The sequence below is a fragment of the Typopeltis vanoorti genome, chromosome 3 (assembly GCF_054136105.1).
Source record: "Typopeltis vanoorti isolate ZY-2024b chromosome 3, IOZ_Tvanoo_1.0, whole genome shotgun sequence".
Classification (NCBI taxonomy): domain Eukaryota; kingdom Metazoa; phylum Arthropoda; class Arachnida; order Uropygi; family Thelyphonidae; genus Typopeltis; species Typopeltis vanoorti.
Genome location: NC_143551.1, coordinates 23,018,518 through 23,046,051, shown reverse-complemented (window position 1 = coordinate 23,046,051; position 27,534 = coordinate 23,018,518). Strand labels below are relative to the sequence as shown.

At 34.1% G+C, this 27,534-nt stretch overlaps 1 protein-coding gene across 1 annotated transcript in view; it reads right to left on the bottom strand.

Annotated features, from left to right (window-relative positions):
* LOC150107987 (cell division cycle 5-like protein) overlaps positions 1 to 25,118 on the bottom strand; it is a 79,009-nt gene extending 53,891 nt beyond the window's left edge. The window contains exon 1 of the mRNA XM_090415470.1: positions 25,095 to 25,118. Coding sequence (XP_090271596.1) covers positions 25,095 to 25,118 — 24 coding nt within the window. The remainder of the gene's footprint in view (positions 1 to 25,094) is intronic.
* Between the last annotated feature and the right edge of the window lie 2,416 nt (positions 25,119 to 27,534).

Genomic DNA, 27,534 nt, shown 5'->3' with positions numbered 1-27,534 from the left:
TTGTTGAAATCCTAGAATTACTCGTTTTGTCTTCTCCATGTGTATTTTGCTTTCTTATTGAGTTGTATAGCGTAAAACGTAGACGAGTCACAAAAACTCGTATTCTGCGAACTAGTTACAAGTGTTCCTCAGGATATAGTTATCACATGACACAGTTTTGAGTGTAATTGGCTACTCTGATCCTAACAACTGAAGACTGCTATGTCCGCTGACTTTTCAGCCAATAGAATATCGTTCATAGCTCAATGGAAGGCTCCATTAAAGGATTTATTACCATTGCAAAGAAAATAAACCCAAATATTATATCTACACACTGTTTTTTTACACAGAAAATCCATAGTTTCAAAAACATTATCGGCAATATTAAAACCTGTACTGGACCAAGTTGTAAATATGGTAAATTACATCAAAGCTTTAAATTTTTTTAAAGTTTTATTTTGAGTCAAGTCAATAGCTTTAAAAGCCTCAAAATAAAACTTTAAAAAAATAATAAAAAACACTTTGCATATCTATGGAAGCCAAGTACGAATCTTTGCTTTTGCACACTGAAAAGAGATGGTTATCAAGGGATGAAGTGCTATTCAGAATTTTAGAACTGAAGAATGAATTATTGGCGTTTTTTTTTTTTTTTTCAAAATGAAGGTACCGGTGCTTTTGTAAAATGCCTTCAACATGATATTCGGTGTGCTAAAATAGCACATCACTAATTACTTAAATAGCGTTCATACAAGTATTGAAGGGAAAAATGAAAATATTGTGACATCCACTAACAAATTGTCAGCTTTTCAGAAAAAAAAGTATCTCTTTGGAAAAATCGCGTATCAGAAAAAAAATACAATAGATATGTTTCTTCGTTCCATAATAAAAATGTCGAGGAATTATTTCCGTTATAACAGAACATTTAACATTATTTGAAGAAAAGATTTCAAGTTACTTTCCTTCCTTAAATACACACGATTATGACTGGATACGAAATCCATTTGGCATAGTTAATACATAGAGTTGTCAATTTTCATTACAAGGAAAAGAACAAGTAGTTGAGGAATTTTTAATTTTTGTCCAAGAGGAATACCAAGTTCTCTCCACAAGGGCACTGAAAATTTTGTAACAGTTTTCTACATCATATTTGTTTGAGCTCGGTTTCCCAATATTAACCCATATAGACCAACTAAAAAGCGTGAAAGAATTTGGTATTTCCCCAATTTTTTATTATAATCAAAAGTGTTCCGTGACTTCGAAAATGTTAAGAACCACTGACGTAGACTGCTCCTCCGAGGTCAGGTAATGTCACAAAAGAAAAAAACAAATGTTTACTTCGTGTGATTCGTTGTGTTTATTTGCCTTCTGATATCCCTTGTTACTGTCTTGTGGTTTGTATTAAGGTCACTAATGTTGTCTTGATATATTGCGACGTGGTCGGTGACGACATAGGAATATAAATTCCACTCAAATGACTATCTTGTTATATTTTAAATCTGATAAAATGAGCAACCCGTTCTTTCCTCTTTCTTTTCTCTTTTATGTCCTGTGTGACTTATACTCATTCAGTTATGAAAGCAAATCAGCGAAATTAATTGTTTTTTTTTTATCCTTAACTATAATTTCACTTTTCCACTTTTAATGCGCCTTTCCTGATGGAGAGTTTTGCATCTTTTCTGACGCAATCCTTGAAATCCACAGTGCACAGGAAAAATATACTTAAGACTGACAAATCAACCATTATTTAAATGCCGAGACCACTGAATTCCCCTACCCGATCATTACATTTCTAAGCGTAGGCGTTGCAGGAAATGTCAGCGAATGTTAATACCAGTAAATCTGCACAGCTATCCTGTCTGGTAGGTTATCCTCGGGCTTCAAGAATCACGAGTGCTATCATCTTACACCCTGAAGGTGCTTGAAAAGAGGAGGGGGGCAGCTTTGAGCCTGAGTGTTTTTGTCTGTTGATGAGAACACACCGTGATCACTAGCAAATGCGACACAAAAATGTCACGTGACAAGCATTGTCAAATAGTTCGGAAAATGCAATGATCACTGTATGAAACTGGAAACAAAATGGGCCTTCTTAAATGTCATTCACCCTTTGAAGCAAGCAAATGTTCGAAAACGGTCGAAGCAACCGAGATTTAGTTGAAACAGGATTTAAATCAAAGTCAGATAAAAGCGAATCCAATTTCCACCTTTAAAGTAAACGAAGACCTCAGGTTTATATCCATATCATTAAATCTTTTACTTTTCAAAACTGAAGAAAGCCAAAGAGCTACATGCAACTACACGAGTTTCTACAGAGAATGTGGTTTTAGTAGCATACATTGTTTGGCCAGTTACTGAAAACAAGATAAAGTGAGCCTGATAGTGAGGTAATAGTGACATTTCAATTCACAAGATATTCGGTTCGCACCTTGCACAACGCTTGTTTCTCTAGGATGTCCATTGTTGCAATATCTGCATTTATCAAAACATCTCACACGTGCTCATTTGCAGAAAACATATTTTTATGGATGTGTGTACATTTAAAAAGAGCAATACCATTAAACAAATCTGCTTCATTTCATATTATCAAGTGCTATTTGAATCAAGTCATGCGATTTATACTTAGAAGCCTTTTAATTGCATAATGGGATAGCTGAAAATCAGGAGTATTGATTTCAGCATCACATCATGCAATGTTTGGTAAGAATACTGATTTGGAAAGCTGACACCAGCGATCAAAACAATGGAATGAGACGACATCTTCTCAATGCAAACGGGTCAAACCTGACGACATGTGCTGGTCCAGAACGTAGCGTGATTGACAGAAAATCTTTACTCTAGATAGATATTTAATAAGAACCTTCTACAGAATAACAATAGTGAAGGTTCTTATGAAGAAAATGACTTTAAAATTTATTATACTTAAAATTACCATGGCCACTGGATTTGAATTCCATGGACATCTCCTGCATTAAGTGGATTGAGACAACTAGCGTTTTCGAATTCTCTAATACGAACATCCGTAGCTGTACGTGAAGCAATTCTACGACATGGAACAGAATATCTCCTGCAATGTTCGAGGGTCTTATCCATGCCGCAACTCATAGCGGCAATTCTGGCAGAGAGAGAGGGTGAAAGACCTGTGCCATTCAAGGCATAAGCAGCATTTCGTATTGCAGCTTGAAGCTCGGGACCATTAAAACAGGATTTTGGTCAACTGCAGAGTGGACCAGAGTCCTGTTGTCAGATGAATCTTGTTTCCACTGTAGCAAGCTGACTTGAATGTACGGCGTCAACATCATGAAGTCATGGCCCGACTTGCCTAGGGCGACTCTGTTTAAGGCCGTAGTGGCTCTGTGATGGTTTGGGGACCTTCTCATATGACACTAAGTCTCTTAGTGTGTCTATAGAGCTCCTTAAACACTGCGAGGTAACAGAACGTGCTGTCTAATCACTACACAATTTCATAGCTTTCGCCGAACCTGCAGCCGATGGGCTGTTTCAGCAGAAAATGCGTCGCTCCATCTGGCCAAAACCACCCAAACATGACTCGATGAACACAAGTCTAGATGGAACCATCCAGTGATCCCACAAGGTCCTTTGATTAAAATTCGATCGAATCTCTCTCTGAAATGATGTAGAGCGAGAAATCAGATCCATCTATCTAACACCGACGTCTAAGGCGCAGCTACGGACAATGCTGCAACAGGCATGGATGGAATTACCTCCAGCATCTGGTGTACGCTGTACACCAGATGCTGGAGGTAATTCCAACCTGTACTCTCTGCGGAATCAATGCCGCAGAGAGTACAGGTTGTTATTTACGCTAGAGGCGGACCAACGCACTATTAGGTGTATTTGTTCTAAACTGAATATATGAATTGTATAAATGTATGTACTCTGGATGAAAGCATTATTATTATTACTATTATTATTATTATTATTATGGATTTGAGAATAGTCTTCAGCAGAGCAACTCCAACGATATTCATTTTTTCGCAGCTGGTTCCTATCGTATAAACGATAGGAACCGGCTGCGTAAAAAAATAATAATGGATAAAATAATGATAGAATCGGCAAATCTAAATTTAGTCTTTAATTTGTTGTTACTACGCTATCATATCCTTGAATAATTTACAACTAATTAAACCTGGGTTGAATACTGTTAATTAAAGTAATTAAAATCAATCAGTATGAAGCATTTGATTGTCTCTTGAAATTCTCTACTTTCTAGAATCAGATAAACGTAAGTTATCTTTCTTTGGTATTTACTTCTTTTATTCATTTTGCATATCAGAACTGACTCAAATGGCGTTATGGTTACCAAGGTCTTGTAATTGGTTTAATGGTTTCATAATTTAATTTTTTGCTCAATTATTCAATATGCCAATGCATATTTCGTCTCGATTTTCATATAGATTCAATCTCTTGATCCTTCGGTTTTTCCTTTACGCAGAAGAAAAACACATTATTTCCGATAAACTGCAGCGTTACACTGATCTAGAGGTTAATCAAAATTTGCTAAATTATTTCAACAAAGAGACGAAACTATCATAACCGAAATCACTTCCATTCCCTTATCCAGTTAATTTTCTAATTCTTTTCCAACTTCTTATATTTTTTCCTGCTGAATTTGTTTGCGATTTATTTCCATTTCTAATTGAAAGCATACTTCTTGTTTATAAAATCGAGCAGGAGAAAATCGTTTGAAAGTTGTACTAGATTGTTTCCAGACCAGATTTTTTCGTAAGCAAATTAAACACTTTCATAAACGATATTCTCCTCTTCATCAGACACGGCTGAAATATTTCCAGCTAAAAATAACACATCTTCTTCTTGGAGCAAAAACTGACTACACTGATGGCACAAACTTTGCAGTTGTGCTGTTTCCATTTCTTTATTTGCCGTTTATTTAAATTCTGATTAAAGATTTTGTCACATCTATAACAAGTGGATTCAAAACTTGGGACTTCTCCATCTCTTAGACATTTAAATATTTAAAATCATTTGGACTTCCTTTACTTCCTGATATTCAGTGAGAAGATCTCAGGAAGTAAAAGCAGTTTAAATGATTTTTCACCTAATAAATAGATAGATGGGTAGAAGGAGACAAACCTTTGATGTTGCACTACTTGAACATTCAACGGAAAGGGTTTCTTTCTGAATCTTTTTCATTTTTGTATGAAATATTAAATTAAATACAATTCAAGTTATATTTATGGCTTATGTTTAAATAAATAAGGCTGAAGTATTCGTATTTAATGGGATTTGCGAAGGTAATTAACACGAAATCCATTTTTATGAATTAATATGAGATTAAAATTCCTGTTACCTGCTTATCTTTTTAGGTGCAATTAATCTTTTTTTTAAGTGCACTTACTACATCTTGAAAAAGTTAATGTTTCCTTGAGGGGCAGTAACTGAAAAATCCCATCTCGAGTGGGCTGTTTATTTTATTCTAAATACATCATGGCGTATAAGACTTTCTGTTTATACTGAAAAGCATGACCGAGGGAACATTCATTTCGATGACACATTTTAATCCTTAAATCTTCCTTTTCTATTCTGCAGATCCAGTTTACGTCCCAATTTCTATAGAATTTCAGTGATGAGCGTAACAGTTGCAATTTCGTTTCTGAAGAATCGTGGGTGATCTTGAGAAGTTGTAGCGCCTACATTATCTTGCATAACTGAAGCTACCACAAAGGCAATGTTTTGAAAATCTCATGCTAAAATAGCTGATGCAGTGACACAGGTGATCAGTGCTATAGTGCATTATTAAAACAAGTGAATTTAAAACAAGTTCGCAAAAAACAAGTTTATTGCGAATATAAACAATTCGTTTATATTCGCAATAAATGGTTTAATGATTATCATTCAAGGAGAAACCAAGAAAATAGAATAAATTTCCTTGCTTTAAAATTTTAGTTTTTCTTCCTCAGTTTTTTTTTTTTCCAAGTATTTCCTTAAAATTTCAGTTTACCTCCTCAGTGTTTATGAATATTTGGAAACATTTAAATAATACGCAACTTATACTTATATAGAGGACTAAAATAAAAATAAACTATGTTGGTTCAACATTAAAATTCATGAGTTTATCGGAATTTTCAAGCCTGCTACCCTTTGCTTAAGACAAGTACGATGCACGCGAATAATTTACTTGGGTTATGATCTTCAACAGCTCGTTGTTCAGAGCTGTTGAAATATAATACCGTATTAGATTAAAGCATCGCATTGAATGAGGACTGTGCTTAATTAAAAGCAAAATAATCAAACACCACACCTCATTCCTCTATTACCCCACCCTATGGAAAACTACGTAACACTTAAACACCGTGGAAAATTGTGTTGTTGCGAACCGGTTTAAATCAGTGAGATAAAAAGAGACATTTTATGAACACCTTGTGTGTAAATAATCCAGGAAAGGATTTATGAGAACACATTTTAATTAAACGTTAGCTGCTATCCTTTCCCAAAGCGCCTCTTAAACTGAATCAGTCTGCATGAGAACCTCTTGGGAGGAAAGGATTCTATCCCTGCAAACACTTTTACGACACCATTAAATCCGCATTCATCTCGATCTTCTCCACCTTAATTAGATCCGCATTACTGTTTGGTACCTGAGGGCATCCTAACTTTTTCAGAAGACAATTATATTTTGCTTGGGTCTTGTTATTTTTGTTGGTTGATGTTATCTCATCAACCAACAAATGTACGTGTTTCAATTAAAAGCGTCACATGAAGTGCGAAAATCGCTTTGCTTCAGTGTTGTTAACGTAATACAACAGCGTTTTCGTGTCATATGAGGAAGGATAACGCACGAGATGTGGTCAAGCAAGTAAGCAAACTGGACGCAAATAATGAAACACAATACACACTTAATGGTTTGGTAGACGCTCCAACTTTTGGGATTTGAAGAATCTTAAAGAGAATATCTTGTGGATCATCGTCGATTATTTCGATGAAATGCTATTATTATGGAGCCATCTGGTGTGCGTTGTAGTAATCAGCAATAATTAGTGTTAATACAAATCGTTCTGGAGGAAATAATGCGCGTTGATTTTACAAATACTCATTATTTCCAAAAGCATTGAAACATCACATAAGTACGTAAGCTGCGAATAGAGCGGGCAGGAATGGTTAATCCTAAGTTTAAAGTTTTGCGTCAACTGAAAGAACAATATTGAAACACCTTCTGTTTCCAACACTGGTCTACTTATCCAAAGTAAGAATAAAATGACGATCCGATTCCGTTTTTCCTTTAAGTTTTGACATTTGCTCTTATGTTTACTTTCATGACAAAACTATCTTTAGGATATCTGACCAGTTCTTTGGTAATACATATATTTGCTTTGAAATTAATTATAATAGAGATACAGTCTTCGGCAAATATACATAAAGTCTCTCTTAATTTTCTTGTTTTACAAAAAAAAAGTTTTAATTTGATGGATCAGCATTAATTTTTTAGGTACTTCAATGTTCCGTATTTCCCACTTTTAAAATGTGATCATGCATACATGAATCACAATTTAGGAGAAAAAATATCCCTGAGCCGTTTCCCTAGCACGCATTATTGCATAAAGAAGCAAAGCATAAATACTACAGTTCACGCCAAAAATTCAACACCGCACCTTTATCAACGAGAAATGAAACAACCCCAAAATATGAGAGAATCTTATTAGATCAAACTGTACTTATTATTCTGCAGAAGTAAGGAAAATGTTTAAACCAAGTATATATTATTAAATGTGGGTTCACAAATTTAGGTTATATTTGTTGTGTTCAAGTTTCTTGTTTAATGTGGATTTTTTTATTTTATTTTTTTTAAAGTGCTATTTCGAGTTTTATTTATTTTGAAATTTTATTTGATATTTTTATTAAAATTGAAGTACTACAAATGGTAACATGATACAATACAATAGTAATGTAACAAGTATTTACATCAATATAAGTGATACTATTTACTTGATATTTCCACATATACATTGTTTGGAAAGGAAGTCCACGGACATCGTAGGGTGAGGAACAAACAGTCCTGACATCACCTTAATAAGATATGGAACCTTCTTTTGTTGCAGTAGTCCTACGGGCATATTTTCCACAAGCGTACGATAACGATCAATGGGAATTTTGGACCATTCTTCCTGTAGGCATGTAATGAGGGCCTATACTATTCTGCGGCAATAGGGTTGAGATCAGAGCTCTGTGGAAAATAGTCAAGTGTGGTCACATTAATATCCGCAAACCACGCAGTTACAGTAGCAGAAACAACCCTGTGACACAGTACATGGCCTTACTGAAAGAGGTAATGGTCATTTCCGTAGAAACCACAAAGTAGGAAGCATTGCATTGTCTAGAATGTTTAGATAATACCGGAGTTCAATGTCCGTGGTCCCACAAAAGCAGATCCTAGACCAAACCAAGAACAACGGAATCATACCATCACATCGCCACCTTCAAATTTCATAGTTACTGTTAAGCACTCTGGTAAGAGACGTTCATCGGGAATTCGCTACACCCACACCTGTCTATCTGCTTGGTAAAGGCTGTAGCGTGATTTGCCGCTCCATAACACAGCTTTTGCAGTCACGTCTCACTGTACGCGATCTTAGCACCACTGAAGATGACGCTGCATGTTGGTTCGGGTATTGTGGGGCTTGCACATTGAGGTTCCTACCATGGAAATCCATGTTGTGAACGTCGACTCTGAATGTTTTTGTACAGATTCGTGTTACAGTCGATGCCCAAGACTCGACATACAACGCTTCGGCGGAGGAATAGCGGATTTTGTATATTATCCTTCATAGCATCTTACACTTACGTTCGGCGAGTGTGGTGAGTCGTCCACTGCGAGTAGCACTTGTAGTTCACTCCCCTGCGCTTCCATATCAGTATGGTATCACTGATTGTTGAACTGGGATGGCCCAGTTTTTCAATAATTTGTCGATCAGATAAGCATGTAACATGGCATCCTATCACAATGCCACTTTCAAACTCCGTCAGTTCCCTTCTCGCAGCCATTTCACCAAGACCCAGTTGCACTGATTTCGAAGCATCACATTCCTTCTGTTTATAACAACTACATGCACGTGACTCGTGACATAGAACGATGCAACTTGTTTAGGGGGTGTTGACTTCTTTCCAAGCAGTGTATGTTAATATTATTAATATTTGATAATAGATCAATAGGTTAAAGAAATAATAAAGAAGAATAGAAAATGGAAATAGACTAGAAGGGACTGTACAGTTTGTGTGAAACTCTGGGCTATAGCAATACTGTTACTAGAAAAATATAAATGCAAGCAATATAATAACTACAAAATCAAATTATTGTATCTACTTTGAGGGCATCCGTAATATGCTAAGACACGTCATGCGTCATGTTTCAGCATATGATTGAGACATGACATGTAACAGTCATAGTGATCTCTTACCTTGGCTTTATTTTGTTCCTAAAGTTAATTAACTTTTTATAGTGCGACTTCTTCATGTGTATAGTAGTACGTTGAACGTCTGCGCAAATATGTCTGTGTATTATGGCGATGCGTTACATTTATCTCTGTAACTTGACGCGCTTTGCAATCTCGATAACTGGTTGCACACATGATTTTCCAACATTCTATACCATAATACGAATTCAAGAATAAAACGATTTGATTTCAATATCCATTTGTGTGTGTGTGAGAGAGAGAGAGAGAGAGTCAGAGAAAGCGACATCTTGATTACAGAGATTTCGATTTAATTGTAAGAAGGACAATACGAGAACCCTTAATGGAAATTATTGAAGAGAAATCAATCAGACAACAAAATAAATGAAGGAATTCGTTTAAAAATGAAACTTTGGTATTTTTGATATTTGCTGAGTTAAATAATGGGAAAAAAATTATAGTATTACATTTTACCTAGAGATTTCTCTCAGCTGGAACATATTGTAACACAGATTGTGTTCTCGAGAAAAATTAAATAGTTCTTATTTTTGATTAATGAAGTAATTTGTTTTAAATATAATTAATAGTATACCTTTAAAGTGCTGATTTCGATAAACTCTAATTTTAGAACGAATTAAAAAATTCTAAAAAAAAGTGTTTTATTTTAATTCACCTTATTCTTATTATTAGAGTTTTCACATAAAAATAAAAATTGCTTTGTATTTCTAGCTAAAGAGAGATTGAATCAATCGACCGTGAGATGCGGTGATTGATTCATTCAATCCAATACCCTTGGAGGGTAATAGGTAGCAATGCTGTAGCTAATGAAGCTCTAACTGAGGCTCGGCTATTGCTGTTACCCTCCTGCCATGATCAGAGCTTTAATAATAGCTCAATAACCTTATCCCTACACTGTCCGCTACAGATAACGGGGAATATGAAAAGCATTCTTGCTTCGCCCCTTTAAGCCAGTCCTTATAAGGATAAGGATATTTCTAGCTATTTTACTATGAATTGTGTCTCGTTAATTGTCAGTTTATTGAGTTTGCGTTTATAAATATCTCAGTAACAGTATGATCCAGATGATTACAAACATTTTTACAATCAATTTGGTTCAAATCATTTTATTCCCTTTCAGAATAAAAAGGATTTAAAATATTCCACTTGAAGTTGTCTAAGTCTTCAATGTCTTATAATGTAGTTTTTCGCATAATCAGCATGCTTTAGATTATTAATGCTATTCGAGTTTCGTTTCGAATCATTTCCAAAATTAAACTGCAGAAGCGTCCATTCGAAAACTTTGTCCATGTGGATCGATATCGATCTTTTTCATTCGTGAAGCTTTCTGCAGTTAGAGGATCGAAAGAAGAATGGCAAACTTCCAGTTTAATTCTCGATGATCGCATTCAGAGAAGGTCATTTACTTTTTCTTCTCTCTTTGACCATCTTTCGATACACGAGCTCCTTCTTAAGACACGTCTGACGAAATCCTTGAGGTCGCCATTTGAGTCGATGTTTTTTCTAACGTTACTGGAATAGTAACACGGAGTTCGCTGCCGAAAGTTTAAAAATGCGAGAGGTATCCAGTTGATGTATTAATCGGGAATGTATAATAAAGATAGAAGCCAATCTCAGTAATAATTCTTTCCTTGGCAAGTTCAGTGGAAAATGATTTGATTAACTCTGCCCATATGTCAAAGGTTATGATAATGGTCGTAGCGAATGGTTTTAAGGATCGTATGTGTCTAAAAGTAATATCAAACATCGCGAATGTTTAAAGATCACAAAGTACATAAAACATTATGCCAGAGTTGAGAGAAAATGGTTGCAGTTCAAACAGTTTTTGAAAATAATGAATAAAAATGAAACAAAACACTAAGAGGAGTCGTAAATATCTTAGAGGTGTCATTTATAAAGAATTTGGGTCAAAGCGACGAACTGCTAAGAACTCCACAGATGGAGAGGGAGCAATGAGAATCTGAAGTTTGGATGTTAAAAGGGAATTTTTCCCATAATTAATTAAACCAGTTTCGCGCCAGCAGAGAGCTCATCTAATGAGTTATCATAAACGTCGTTAATTGCATTATGGGAGGACCCTCAAAGTATCTTCTGTCCACTCCTTGTGATGACTTGATGAGTAACTAAGAGGGAGGAATAGAATGCTCTCTTACACAATATGCTTTTAAAATAGGATCCCTACGTTGGAGGTCTCACGAGGTCATGGCACGATGTTCGTTTATTACAGGATGGTTTCCAGTGTAATTCGAGGATATCTAAGTCAATTTAGTAATCTTAAATGTTCGTACTTCGCTCTCTTAAAACGAATCACGAAAACATAATCTCAGCAGTAAAAACGATTTCCGTTTTTTTTCTTTTCTGTTTTTCTTTATCTTTTTTCTGTTCTCGTAATTTGCTCTAATTTGCGAATTACGAATCTCCACATTAATTATGATTTGTCGTTATTTTTTCAGTAACAAAGTTTACACGCAGAAGCAGATAAAAGTTTGAATCTACGTTTTCAGAAAGTTAGCATCCATAGGAATTTCTGTATCTTTTTCATCAACGTCTTTAGCATCCAATTAAACATCAAGCACATTTAACTGAAGCAAAATTACAGAGAATAATCATTTCGTCTGGTGTAAATAATCTACAAAACGTTTAGGAAGTAACACTTTGCGATGTGCTCCTGTCTGTTCGTTTAGTCGTCATCACAATCCGCCTTTGGAAGTAATCAAGTTCTAACTGTTGTTTGTATCACACATTCTTGAAGGGGATACCTCACCCCGAGGGAGTTTAAGAAGTTCTTTTCAACAGCTACACAAATACCCCTGAAATATATCGGTAACCATGGAGATAACGAAATCAAATTTCTGCATACTAAGAAAGGTTCTCTCTCTCTCTCTCTCTCTCTCTCTCTCTCTCTCTCTCTCTCTCTCTCCACATAAAACATTATGTAGTTTATCGAGCGTCGGTAGTAGTAGGGAGAATACTTCAACTTTTCCTAGTTCCACCTGTAGAAAATTAGATAATCAACAGATTACACTATAATAAAGAATGCTATTTTAATTCTCAATCGTTTTGTTTTCACTCTTGATCATTTTCGTTTCGTATGATAATACATGCTCTCATAAATATCCTAGTGAGTTATTCTAGTTTTCTCAACACCTCTGATGTCGCATGCTAATCAAATCGATCACTGACTGCATGTTAACGCGGTCAGTGAACGACTTCCACTAGCTAATCTTTAATAATGTACATATTCTGCATTTGTGTTTACTTTTCTGAGAGTTCCTCTTAGTTTAGAAATTAAATTATTTTCTTCTCATTCAAAGTACCCTCATGTAAGTAAAGTCTTAAGTATGGTAGTCCTATTAATCTTTCTAAGTTAATTTACTTCGTTGCAGAATTTACTGTTTCTAGGAATCCACACCCAAAATTTTAAGACTGTTGAGCGAAACATTGAAATAAATCAGCCTATGAAAACCATCCGTAACGTAGTTGGAAGGTTTTCGGATATATCACAAAGAAATCCAAGTGAGACCAAAAGGGAGAGTCTTGTGAGTGTAAAATCCCTAGCAAAAAACTTTCTTCTCTGTTCTAATATCAAAATCACCCATAAGAATAGTAGAGAAGTGTGCAATCCATTCCCGATTGGTAGGCAATACGAAGTTGGAAGTGCCACAGGGACATGGAACTATATTCCAAGGTCTTTTATTACAGGATGGTACTTCGTGTAATTCAATGTCATATAAGCTTTGTAAGATTCCCAGAAGCTTTGAAAGCTTCCAGGTATCTTCGTAAGGACTTGTAAGTTGAAGCTGATTTACCCACAAGGATGTGGCAGGATTTTCATCTTCCAGATATTCGAGTTCCTTTTTTGCCTACAGAATAGCAAACTAGACTTCACAAATATACACATTTGACGAGAATATCCTGCGAAATGGACGAATACATTAATTTCACAATTCTTGAAAAGAATTTGACGCATCTCCCATTCACATTTTTATAGTTTCTTAATGTGTGTGCTATGCAACTATAAGATGATATCCCTGTTCCCTGTACTCTCAGAGATTACACAGAGTGCTGGTGTAGTCCCTGTGGACGCCATTACCTTCGTCTACTTCTAAATAAAGAGTTATACTCGAGAAATAAACACAATGGGGATGTTAACAGAAAAAATAACAATTTTCGTGCATCTCGTTTGTCTTTTTCATCGCAGAAAGATCAGTTACGGACATCAAGAAAAAGATTGTTTATCTTTCAGTGCGAATTCTTTTCAGCACACTTCTTCGCTTCTAATCGTTTTGAAGATTTTGATATTAGGACAGCGGAGAAAGTTTTCTCCTAAGGTCTTACGCCAAATGAACGCATCAAACTGAACCAGGTAGATTCCTGTTGTCATGGAAACACTGTGTGTAGGGGATTATCAAAATACTTGTTTTGTTAACCTTTCCTCTCTGGTTCTTTTTATGTAGAAAATAAACAGAATGAGAGAGGTAATTGTGTACTTTTTCAGAATTCCCTTATTTTTTAACAAGAAAACACACGATATAAATCCATTTTTAATTTCTTTATTGAGATTAGAAATGAGAATTTCTTCTCATTTCTACCTTTTGGCAGTTTTTGACTGCTAAACCGCCCTTCGACTATGGGATTTTATGCATTCAGTACATTACAATGTTTACTAAGACATCGAAGTTTATTCTTACAGTACACCCAAACTAGGCGTAAGATCATTATAATAAGTGACGATGGAAGAAACCCCTAAAAGCAATCCTTTTGTTTCTATAGGGAGTAAGCGAGGCAGTTTTAGCCCTATCTAACTTTCGGAGAATGAGTGCACAGTTCAATCTCTAGTGTAGCCATCAGAGATAGTCGGCCAGAATCTTTCACTAATATAAGCGGCATCCAGTGAAGAGAGGGCTGAGAAGTGCCGCAATCTCGTGGTCCCTAATCCTACCACTCTATTTATGTCTGAAATAGTGTCGTCCTAAGGCCGATTTTTTTTATTTTATTTAGTTTACTGGACGAAAACCTTGAGTATCTAGGGTAAAAAAACGACTTATTTTGTGACAGACATTGACTAACTCGGGAAGCGGTCGAAGAAAGGCTTAGAAAACATCCGCCTAGTCGGCGACTAGAATCGAACTTAAATCATTCTTTGGGAGGTCTAGCGCTTTGCAATGCAAATGCCACTTTCATTGAGATACACAAGCTCTCTAGGGATATAACTTTATTCCTATAATCTTATTAAAAATGGAGATTTTATCTTTTCTTCGGTTACTTGATTATTTCTTAAATGGAGCATTCTAAGTGTGTTAAAGTCTTGATCAAATGTTTATTGTCAGTTCTCTGTTACTAGCAATATGACTATTTCGTAATCCCTTTTCTCATAGAACTAAAAGCCTTTTAAAAGAAAACGTTGCGTTGCTATTAATCGTACAGTTATCTGCATAACCATTAACTTAGTATTTTATAAGAAACATCTCAATATCTCCATAAGTTGTTTGTGTCACATTAATAATGTAACATCTTTATTTCCTTTATATGCAGCGATGTCTAGAGAACAAAGTCATGGTTAAATAAAAGAAAACTCATCATGTTTTGCTTATTCATTACTATACAAGATGCATTAAGATGCAAGTGAAATGAAAGAGATGTAAGTGAAGCATATTTGTATCTATGGATACATTGAGGAAAGGCAGCTCACATTAGTTTTAGTCCACGTTAAACAGAGTTTTAACTACAAGCAAAAAAAAAAAAAAAACGCACGCATTTACTTCATAAAATGACTATTTTCTAGTTTTTGGAAATGTGAACAATAGAGCTGCTTAATTATAATGTGCAGGGCTGTTAAAATGTTGATATTTCCGCGTGCGTCTAAAAGTAATTACTCATTTAAGATTGGATGAAATATGCTGAGCAAATATGCAATATCCACAACGATACGAAAATTAAAAAAAAATTACCTCTGGCTAGAACTAACTTTTTTTTTTCGCATTATGTAGTTACTGTATGATGATGAGATTTAAGCAATTAGTGCACTTCAGTGAAATTAACTTACATGTAAAAAAGGCACAATCTCAGCCTACAACTTGCTAAATTTACGTCAGTTAGAAAACATTTTCGGTAATTACTTTTTATTTATTTGTATCTCTTTTTTATTACAGTTAAGCGCTCTTGAATTGTTGAACACAAGACTGCATGATTTTCATTGTTGAAATTAGTATTGTATTTCAGTTATCATTTTCTGTTTTATTTCACTTGCACGAGATGTGCACGTGAAATAATCATGCAATTGAAATGTCACGCGATATATTTTTTTAATGTGGCTACCACAAGGAAAGTTATTGTCGAACCTATAGTACATTTGTCTCATATGGTTTGCGTAGTAGTTTTTTCATCAATGTTTATTTTAATATTTTTGTATTTTTAATCCTTTTTATCTAGTCCGGTAAGCCACAGTTACGATGTAGCTCTGGAAAGCTGCACTGTTTCTACATTCGTTAACATCATCCACTGAAGATAGGAAAATCAAAAAATAAAAGCTCAAAAGAAATTTGATAAGACCATAACTGGATTGGTCCTGCGCAATTCAGAAGCTAAACGTTATCGCTTCTATGCAGATACGAAATAAATAAATGTTTTCAATAAATAAACCATCATCTATTTAGGCTGGTATGTATTTGCTGTTTATAATTTCTTTACTGTCATCTTTAAGATGTGATTTGAGTCGATTATCAAGTTTGGTATACTAGAAGGATTAAATTCGTTCCTTCAAAATAGATTTATTCCATAAGTAGACATGTGAACAAAGCGAATCTAAATATATGTTTGCATATTTAATTTTTGCTAAACTCAGCTGAAATATCAAATTAAAATTAAAATAATATAAAGTAATCCAAAATATACTGTGACGCATTTACAATGAAAATGTCAAAAACTAGGCTCTAATTCTTTGTAAGTGCATTTCTGAAAAGATAGGAATTGCAACAATGTATTATCGAATGCGCAGACTCGAACGATCTAATTATTAGATCATTCGAGTCTGCGCAATAGAAGTGAAAAGGATGTAAATGAAGTCGGTAATTATGAAAATACATCGCAATTGCTCATCTAACGATCGTTTCACAAATGCGAAACGATTGTTAGATGAGCAATTGCGATGTTCACTAAAAGAAATAAGCAGCTTCAGGAGAATTACAAAGTCAACTGATAAATCTATTTCATTAGTAATTCCCACGTTTTTTCTCTTTTCATTTTTTTCGCTGTCAAACTAGGTTTATTTAACCAATCCCTGGATGTTTTAGTTAAGACCGCTATTTTTTTTAAACAGCTACCATTTATTTCAGAGAGTATTGCTATTTGCTACACAGCGATCAATCGGTAAACACTGTCAGTATTTACCGATTGATTTCCAACAGTCTGTCAGCTGCCATTCTGATCACAGAATACGTTTGCTTTTACTATGTTTTTTTTTCCTTTATTGAGTCCAGCTGCTCAATTAAAACTGTGCGCCACAGCAACAACCACGTGACACCAGTTCTAGAAAAACTAAGCCTGAGCATTGCCAGCGAAGTTGAACTTGAAGTATTTGTGTGCGTTTTAATTTTCCTGAACTTTCCATCATGAGAGTTAATTGCGTTTTCAAATAAGCGCTTAAATCTTAAACAAGAAAATCTTTAGTTTTATTAAAAGTAAATTACATTGTGGTGTATTGAAATAAATGATTTTTTAAAGTTAATTCGATGCTCTCGAATTTTTTTTTTTTACATGATAATTATTCCATATAACGAATGGCGTCACCTGGTGGACTGTAGCAGAACTAAGAATCGATATGTAGGGTAAGGAAGTGAATTATCTCATAAATGATCTTTATTATCCCAGAAGCTGCCGAAATGTTAATTACATGAAGTTATTTATGTTTGAAGATCTCTTAGGTTGCTATCCCCCAAGTATACATTAAAAGGGGCAATTCTGATCTTCCTCCATGCTTGGATCTGTTTATGAACATGATATACCATCAGCTAATTAATCAATGTCACTCTCTGTCAGCGGGTTTGCAACAATACTGATGACACATAAACATCGTCGCTTTGTTGATGCAGGCGACAACAGACAAGAATGGATGTTTGCAATTGGAAACTGTATTTTATGCAACTATCATTAAACCGAAATTAATTTCGCATTTTAGCAAGGAAATCCGGTTGACTCTGTAGATATATTAATCTCATGGAGCGAGTTCAGACTGGTGACACACACTGAAAGGAGAAAAAAAAGAAGTAAACTTACTCATTCCAGTTAAAGGTTTTAATGGATTTAATATAATAGAAGATAATTTAAGAAGTAGACACTAGGAAAAGAAATAAAATTTTAAGTTAATTTGACAATATAAGAATTTGACGATTCACTTACATGCTTCCGTCTGCTTTATAGTTGCAGAAATATAATGTGTTTAATCCTAATTCTAATAGATTAAACATGAGAGAGAGAGAGAGAGAGAGAGAGAGAGAGAGAGAGAGAGAGAGAGAGAGAGAGAGAGAGAGAGAGAGAGAGAGAGAGAGAAAATAGTGCTGAAAACATCGACAAAACGGTTTCATGGTCGAAATGGAACTGTTTTGCTTAGCTTTGTTTTTATTTTATTCCTCATTTCTTCTAGAATAAGGGAAAATAAAATTACCAGCTTCAAGGATTATGTGATATTATATTTATATTTTTAATAAATGCTTTGTTTGTCTGCAAAGAACTACGAAGTATATTTTCTGCTCTTCTTTGCATCCGCCGATGAAACAGAAGCTTCTTAATCAGACATTTAATTCTTGTTTTCGACGAGTTTTTAATATTTAATCTTCCTACACCACTCACTGAAAGAAAAACCAAACAAACCTCCTGAAATCTCTCTCTTTCGCACGTCAATGTGCGGGTGCGCGCACACGCACCAATTAGAAAACCACATTAGCCAAGTAATTTTTCAAGAAATTTCCCTTTAAGTGTCTTTCGCACATTTTGTCTTCTGTTTCGTAAAATCAAAGGATAAAATTCAATTTTCTTCAGCCACTAAGCAGACATGGAAACCATTTTTTTTCTCTTTTTAAGCCATTTAAAAAAAACTCGGGGTTCTGCTGACGGCAGACGTACGCGCCTTAAACTAACTTCCCTTGTTCTTTGTTTCTTTCTCCTCCCGTCTTCTTCTTGGCATTTAATCCTCGCGAGGTATTAATGAGATGGGAGGTGACCGATGAGCATGTCTTGGAAGGCGGCAGTTAACTTTTTTCTCGACCTTCATAATTATAACGGACGATCTGAAAGGGGCTGTTTTTGTGGAGATACGAACCCCGCAAATTAAATTACGACGTTGGAAGTAACGTAATGCGCAGAATAAATACGACTTTGGTGGAGGTAGTTCGAATGTAAGTAGAGTTTGATGAATGCGAGTGTTGTTGTGTCAGAACATAGTTTAAATTGTGGAAAGAAACGTTTCGGCAAATGTGAATGTAATAGAAATAGCGAATAACGTGGTAAATATTATCAGTAACTGTCAACCGACACATTTGTCTGACAATGCTGAATTCGTTACAGTCGATTTGCACAGCAAAATACAATTGTTGAAATTCTCGCAAAAGGGGATTTTTCCATTATTATCGTTCTTCTATAAAGACATTCTTCGCTATCCCAGCAGAGGTTATTTTTCTTTGGTAATTTACAAAAAATTAAAAATTTTAAGACTTGAAAATTAAAATTTAAAAGCGTATTCAAAAGGAGATTTAAATATTAACTTTAAAACTTTATTAATTTTCTGTTCTGCAATTTTAAAACTTTTTCAATTTTACTTAAACTACACTTGAAGCAATGAAGCAGTTTGGAGAAATATTCTGAATATTGTCTTTGAAAAATAAAATCAAATGATCCAGAAAAGAGTCCTCAAGTGATCGGATCGATAAGAAGCAAATAAAAAATTATTACTTACACAGCATTAGGCCCTAGCAAGAAATATACGAACTGCAACTTTAAATATACTCTTTGAACTTTTTTTTCTCTAGAATAAATTGCACACTCGACTATATAATTAAAATTAACATAAAAGTATTAACATCCATTCAAGTAATTGAATAAAACAATCTTAACAGAATAAATCGCCTCTACATATCTCTGCCATAATTTGCTCATTATTATAACCCATGTATTTATCTTTAAAGTTCTAAAATATTTTCACCATCCAATATGAGCTCTCTAAATAGCTGGAAGAATGAAATTGGTCTCAGTGGAGCAGTCCTTATATTAAAGCTCTGATCATGGCAGGAGGGTAACAGCAATAGCCGAGCCTCAGTTAGAACTTCATTGGCTACAGCATTGCCATCCGTTACCCTCGAAGGATATTTGATTGCTATTCTCCTCACTGTTCCATTTTATGTACTTTTGAAATAATAAAGTTTATTTTATTTAGAAATTAACGGTGTGTAAAAAACATTTATTTAATGGATAGAATTTTGCTTGAAAAAATAGAATATTTGAATTAATATAATTGTAAATAAAACTCTCCGTTATATTTTATACAAAACTACCTTAAATTCTTAAATTTCTTATTTTTGTAAATAATCAATGCATCCTTTAAGAGAATGAAGTCTCATTGATTACAAAGTTATTTATTACAAACGGATCAGTGGATACGCTCATTATTTTAACCCATGGAAGTTCTTGTCATTAGTTGTTTTGATATCCTTATAGTGATGATAGTTTTCATTTACTAGTTCGAAAACTAGTTGATACTAGTTTTCATTTACTCCATTTATACCGTGATCCTAAAATGTATTCCATAGCCGTGTTTTCTGCCAAATCATTTTCTATTATGAATGCGTAAAATTGTAGTAATTTGCAAACTGCATGAATAACTTTCCTTCTTTCATCTTAGTTAGTATCAGTGCTTTTTTCCTGGCGTAACGTACCGGAACGGCGTTCCGGCACCTATTTTTTTTTACAGTTTTTTCAATTTTTCAAAAGCAATTTTTGAAATAATGTTCGCACGTACATAACACGCACGTGCACGCAATTAGCATTTACGTTTGTGGCTGTATGGACGTGTGATTGACAACATGTGAAAGATTTTCGGTAAAAGACTTATCTAAAAAATATCTTTACTGAATTGATATAAATTTAACGTCATTATTTTCATATCCTTTTAGATTTTTTTTTTTTTTTTTTTACTTTTTAGTGGAAAAGTCTGACCCCAAGTTTGAAAATGAAAAAGATTTCCAATTACTTCTCAACCACCGGTCCCATTAATAAAAATCCCAGAATAATAACAGACACGACGTCAAAAAATATGGAAATAATGGTGCCCGTTGATGTTTACGAATCATCTCAAGCTAATCTTGAGGAACAAGGCCAAACTAAAAATAATTGACTGAATTGCTGGACATTGGATCAGAAAAAAGATTTTTGCTCGAAAAATGAATTGATGTATATTTGCAAAAAGAAACTTGGCGGTACGCCTTGCAGAAAAGTTAGAACTCTTGGATTTGAAACAAAGATGAGAATGAAAATTTCCAAAGAATGGGCCAACACTCAGATTACATATTCTGGCAAAGATAGGAAGCTACAGATGAGCTCACTTCAAAAAAAATGTTCGACCACAGAGAATCTACTGCACACAAAGCAGCGTTAAAAATTGGTTCTGAAGCCGAAAAAAAGACCTTTCAAAAATCTTTTTTAAAATCATTATCTCGTGAAAAAGAAATAACCGCAAAATGTTTTGGAAGTGCATATAAAGTAGCAAAAGAAAACCAATCATTCCATAATTTTGAACGTGCAATTGATCTGCAAGAACTGAACGGAATTGAAATGAGTCGCATTCTTCATTCAACAAATGCATGTGTGAATATTGGGAATCATGTAAGTGAAAAAGTGAGAAGAAACGTCTTTAAAGAAATCGTTCAATCCAAAAATATAATTTAATTGATAATTGACGAATCAACAACAATAAGCAATAAAACCACTCTCATAGTGTATATCCTATGCTGTATCGAAGGTGTTGGAATTCACTGATAAATTTATTTTTGGACTTGATCGAACTTGAAAACGTAACTGCAAAAAGTGTATTTGATTCCTTACTCCAATGTCTTAACTATTATGGGATGACAGAAGATTATTTTAAAAAAATATTTAGCTTCTCTAGCATGCGATGGCACTGCTGTAATATTAGGGTGTAAAAGTGTAGTAAAAAATTGCTGGCAGAAAAATTTCCTTCTATTATAGTTTGCCATTTTGCTAATCACAGACTAGAATTATCAGTACGTGATGCTGTAAAGGAAATTTCAGGAATCAGATTCAAATCATTTATTGATAAACTTTATGTCCCATACCATGCTTCGCCAAAAAACAGTAGAGAGTTGCATTTATGTAGCATCACTACAGTTGAGCTGCTGAAAATTGGAAGAATTTTAAGTACTCATTGGGTGACATCTAGTTTCCGTTATAGTTTTAGTTTTCAGTTTTAGCTGTGTGGATTAAAAATGAGCATTAAAAACCTGAAACACTACACAACATTAAAAGGAATTACTTCAACATCACCTCTCGAAAGAACGGAGACACATATCGTATATCATGACCTACAACAACTCTCTACATCCCTACACCCTTCAACAACTCATACGGTTCTTTTGTAAGATCACATCAGATACCCACGCAACTCAACAACCTACCAAGAAATTTAAAACACGTAGATAACTACAGAACATTAAAAAACGAACTCTGGAAAATATACCAACAAAGTTAATATACCATTAACATTAATATACACATCACAAATCACCAGCATCCAATGCCTACATCCATGCATAAACAGTAACAACGACATGAATATTGAAGGCTAGATCCCACTCTCTTCATAAAAGCTAACCCAAGCTTCGAAGTTGGTGGGATTAATACGCTTCACTCATCTACACGTAATCCTTATTATCAAAAAAAATACAGATTATGTAACAAATCCGTCAGTAAAGTATATAATAATAAAGAAGATACTGAAGATACTGTTTATTGTGTGATAATATCATTAATATAATATTACTATGTAACATGAAAAAATAATGTAATAAATTATTCTTATTATTAACAAATTATGTAAATAATGAGTTTACTTTGCATGTTTGTGAGAATTAGGAAATATAATATATTAATTGCATATGTGTAAATACAGTTGTATAATCACACGTTCTCAAACTTTGAAAATAAAATAGCAAACTACAACATGTAATATTATATAATGTAACTCTAAACTATATAATTGTAAATTATTACTGTGATTGTTATTTTAAAAAATAGCAAAAAAACTTTGATAACAAAAAATGTTATCATCATTATTATTGAAATCTCATTACAGTAGCACTTGGTGCTGAACCTTGTAAAATAACACTGAATGTTAATCAAGATGATCATTGCATATATGTAAATATCTGAGAGATCAATAAAATAAAAAAAATAATAAATTTATTTATTTATTTATTCGAATGGCATGAATATCAAAACATGCAGTACAATACACTTTAATAATATATAAAATTAAAAGTCAAGAGTCATTTTAAAAACCAATAAAATTAAAAGGTTACATGCATATTGGTCAGATAGTTCATAGCTTCGGGTGTAACACTGAAAAAAGTCCAATTTGTCTCTTGAATATGCTCTGAGATAACACTGAGTCACAATATGGTTCACAGTTTGTCTCTGAGCTCCACAATCACAATGTGGGGATGGTCGTTTACTCCATTTAAAAAGCATGTCCGCACATACACCATGACCATTTCGTATTCTATTAAGCTGAGTCCAGGATTTTCGTGGGAAGTGTGAGCAAGCATCAAAACTGTCTTGTAATTCATTGAGAGAAAATTTTGTGATGTCATCTGTATGACTCTCCCACTGTTCTTGCCACTTTTGCTTCAAGTCAAAGTTAGAATGTAGTAGTAGTAGTTGAATTGTAGTGGTGGATGTCTTGATCTCAATCGTTGTACACTTACGTCTGGGAAATCTAAATGTATTGGTAGGGCTGTGTTCTCCAAGATTTTCTTATACTCCTGTAAGAGAGCCTTGGTCCTGCGCAGATTCGGTGGAACAATGTTACTTAGAGCTGGAAGCCAGTGTGTGGGCGTTGATTTAATTGTGCCAGAAATCAGTTTCATTGTATTATTTAGTTGGCTATCACCAAATTTAACACGTGTGCTATTTAGCCACACTGGTGAGCAATATTCGGCAACAGAGAAAACTAGACCAAGAGCAGTAATCCGCAGATTATCGGCTGTTGCTCCCCATGTCGTGCCTATTAGTTTCTGTATTATGTTGTTACGGGTTCTTAACTTAGCAGAAACGTTTGTTATGTGTTGCTTGTAAGAGAGCGTGCGGTCCAGGGTAACGCCCAAGTACTGTGGAAACTTATTGTGTCGTAGTAAACATCCTTCAAAGAAGATATGTAAAGTGACATCTGCCATGTGATTATTAAGGTGAAAGCTTGATACTTCTGTTTTGTCTGGATTGAGCTGGAGCCTCCATTTTTTATAATATTCACCTATAGTTTTCAGATCGTTTGTAAGTACGTCTTCAGCCTGACTCATGTTTTTGTGTCGAATGGCAATTACAATGTCACCAGCATAACAGAACTTGTGTGAGATGGTAGCAGGCAAGTCATATGTGTATAGGTTATAAAGTAAGGATGCCAATACTGACCAATAGGAGTATAAAAAAATAAAAAAAATACATTATGCAGGAAAAATAAAGAAAAGAAAAGAAATCTGTACGAATTTCATTGTTACAAAACAACAACAACAACAAAAAAGAATTAAACCGGTTGTAAATAAGTAATCTTATATGTTGTAAATATGTAATCACAATATTGATAAAAAAATTGAATTTTTTTAAAAGAAAAATATGTAATCAAGTATGTATCATATGTAATCAAATGCATGTAATGTATGTATTATATGTAATAAAAAAATAATTTTGCAAAACATCAATATGTAGTGTTTGTGTGCAATTTACGAGTGAGCGATTGGACCTCTTTTGTTTTGTAAAGCAAATAAACGAAGACAAACCGGCTTTCCATTCTTAGAGATGTGCGGACACATAAGATTCTTTAACACTAGTCTGATCACAATATATTCCCCTTGACCGAAGTTGGCAGGCATCTTGCAGAGAACTTCTCATTAATTAATAATTATTTAAATACAAATTTTAAATAAAAAGAATAAATGTTTTAATTCTGTCAATTACGTTTTAAACAGTGTAGTGAACATAAATGATAGCAGGCGATTCAATTTCAAGCAAAAACAACGTAAAGCAAAGTAAGTTAGCTACCTTGATATAAATAACCTCCGATAATAGCTATTTTTTTTTACATTGATCAACAGAAGAACAGAACATAGATCAAGATAGGGTAAAGCTCCACTGCTATACATAAATAAGACATTTACAGGGAAACTTATTGTCATCATCATTATTTATTTTTATTTTATTTATTTTTTTCACTTTTAATGTGACTTCCATCCAGAAACGGTTGTTAACCGTAAACTGTAATGTGCTATGATGCATTAGTACCATCGGTAGCTAAGTTTTTTTTATTCTTTTTATATTTCATGTTAGTATTTACATTATTCGGAAACGCTGATCTATAGAATAAACGTAGAAAAGCGACATCAGGCTTCTATTTCTTACCTTCTCAGCTTCACCAACAGCCATTTGTAATGTTAGTGGGACGAATTCGGTCGCTCGTTCAAAGTTTACATTTATTTTCTGTGTAGTTTTAAGTTTTATTATCTGGTGCGATCTTCTAACATTAGAGATTTGAAAGAATATACATTACAGATTTTAAGGTATCCTATTTATATATGTATGCATACAAAGATATACCAGAATAGTTCGCATTAAATCTTTTGTGTCTCTCTGAATGCAATCAAATATCAGTTCTTCGGTGCTTGCGGTCATCAGTCAGAACGGAATCATTATCTAGAGGCTGTAGCTGTCTGTGAAGGTGGTGCGCGTAGGTCGAAGAGATAAGAAACAAATCTCGTAATGAATTGGCACATTAGAAGGTGTGGATTAAGGGGATTTAGTACTAAGAAACGTTTGATGCATTGGCCACAAAGCAAGAGAAATAGCATTTGCTTCCCTTGCGACGCATTCTGTTGTTATGATGATAAAGGGACCATCTTAAAAGAACAGTTTGGCTTTAAGCTATAGGACAGTCCCTTTGATCATAGAAGCTAAGGATCAGATAGGATATCGAAAAGGGTTGCTTCTTTGCAAGGCAGAAAAGTTACATACAAAAGAAACCCCCATGTGTGTTTTTTTTCTAATTATAAAAATCCTTTCTCTATATTTTATTTATTTATTTATTTTATTTTGAGAGAAAATTAGCGATTTCTAGAAAACATTTAACCTCATGCTATCGTTTTCTTCAATCTTTCTTTAACACATATCAGTCAAGTCTCAAGAATTGAGTTTTGTTTGCTGCATCCCATTTTTTAACTACCAGGATCTGCTTTTCAGTTATTTCGGATGATCTATTTGATTAGTTTTTCTAAGCACGTTCGTCTATTTATTTAGCGTTTGTAGGTGACAGCATCAGCATCGTATTGCTGATAAAAATTAACCATGTAGAATGGATTGAAGCAACCTGTGTCGTCCAAGTGTTATCAAATGTCTTCAAGCAGTCGCTGAAGGTTAAAAAATTACGAAGAACTGGAAAATTAAAACTGAAAATTTTTGTTATCTCAGCAAAGGTTACCTCTTTGATGTGGACAGTTACGATGTTACGTTGCACCATATCAATTTCGGCCAACACATTGGAATAAATACAAATCCCCATCGTAAATAGAGAGACAGAGGGGGGGGGGAGAAAGCAGTTATGAGTCTGTTTTCAACCATACTGACGTTGCGGTAATTTTTATCACATATCCAGAAAAGGAGGACGACGGTCGGCGTTCGTTTTTCTGTTTTTTTTTTTGTTTTGTTAGTCAACTTTAAAAAAATAATAATATTCTCTGCACATAGTGAGGAAAACAGGGATTTGTTTAACTTCGACAAGGACACAAAATTAAATATAATATTAAAACAAATGAAAAACATATTATTTGCGTTATTTTATCTTAAAATAGGATAAAAAAGAAAGTAAGGCGAACATTGAACTTATTATTATTACATCATACATGACGTCATACGAATTCACATACACTATCACATTTATATTAATTTCATTCTACCTAAATTTGAGTACGAGGCAAATGGATTGTGTCACACTTTATGAAATTGTATCCAATTTCTTTTAGCACCTTTCTTAATTATAAACATATTTATAATTATAAAATTACCTTATTAGCTTTATTAATGAAAACTTACGTAATTATAAATAAATTAGACTGGCATTAGTTGGAGTTTAAAGGACCTGATTAGATTGTCTGAATTTATCTAAGTTGGCATTCTGAATTACCTAATCTTCCTCTTTGTTCTGTCCAACACGAGACTGTTGCTATAGCAACAAACTTAAACGAATGGTCTAATTAGATACCCATTCAATAGATTCGTAAGTGTTTTAACAATAAACAATCGTATTACACTTTCAGGGCCTGATTGACTGAGTAGTATCTTAACGGCTCTTCGACCTAAAAGAATGACGTGTAGGGCATGGATGTTTTTCATTGTCTTTCGCCTTCATACATTCATTCATGTCTGTGCACCCTTTGAATATTGTTCTTGTTACTGAAACCAATTAAACAGTTCCTTACAGAAGAATACTGCAAGCGTTTCCTACAACTAATTGGTAACCAGTGATTAAGAGAGATGGCTTTTTTCAAAGGATATCGAACATCATTTAGCTGAATTGAATTTATCTTTCCCAAGTCAGATCCATTTTTACAATCTAGAACTAATATTATGACAAATATGGTCTGAGAGTCAAATTTTGGCTACCTTGTTTTTTTTTTAAAGAGAAGTTAATAAAGTTGCTGATGAGAATCCCAATGCCACCTAAATGTGTTTCAATATGAGATAATTTATAAGCTGAAAACCAATTTTGAGCTATGAAATATATCATAATGAAAACCACTATCCACTTGTTTCAAGTGTCAACATTCTAGAGAATTCTTCTTATTATTAT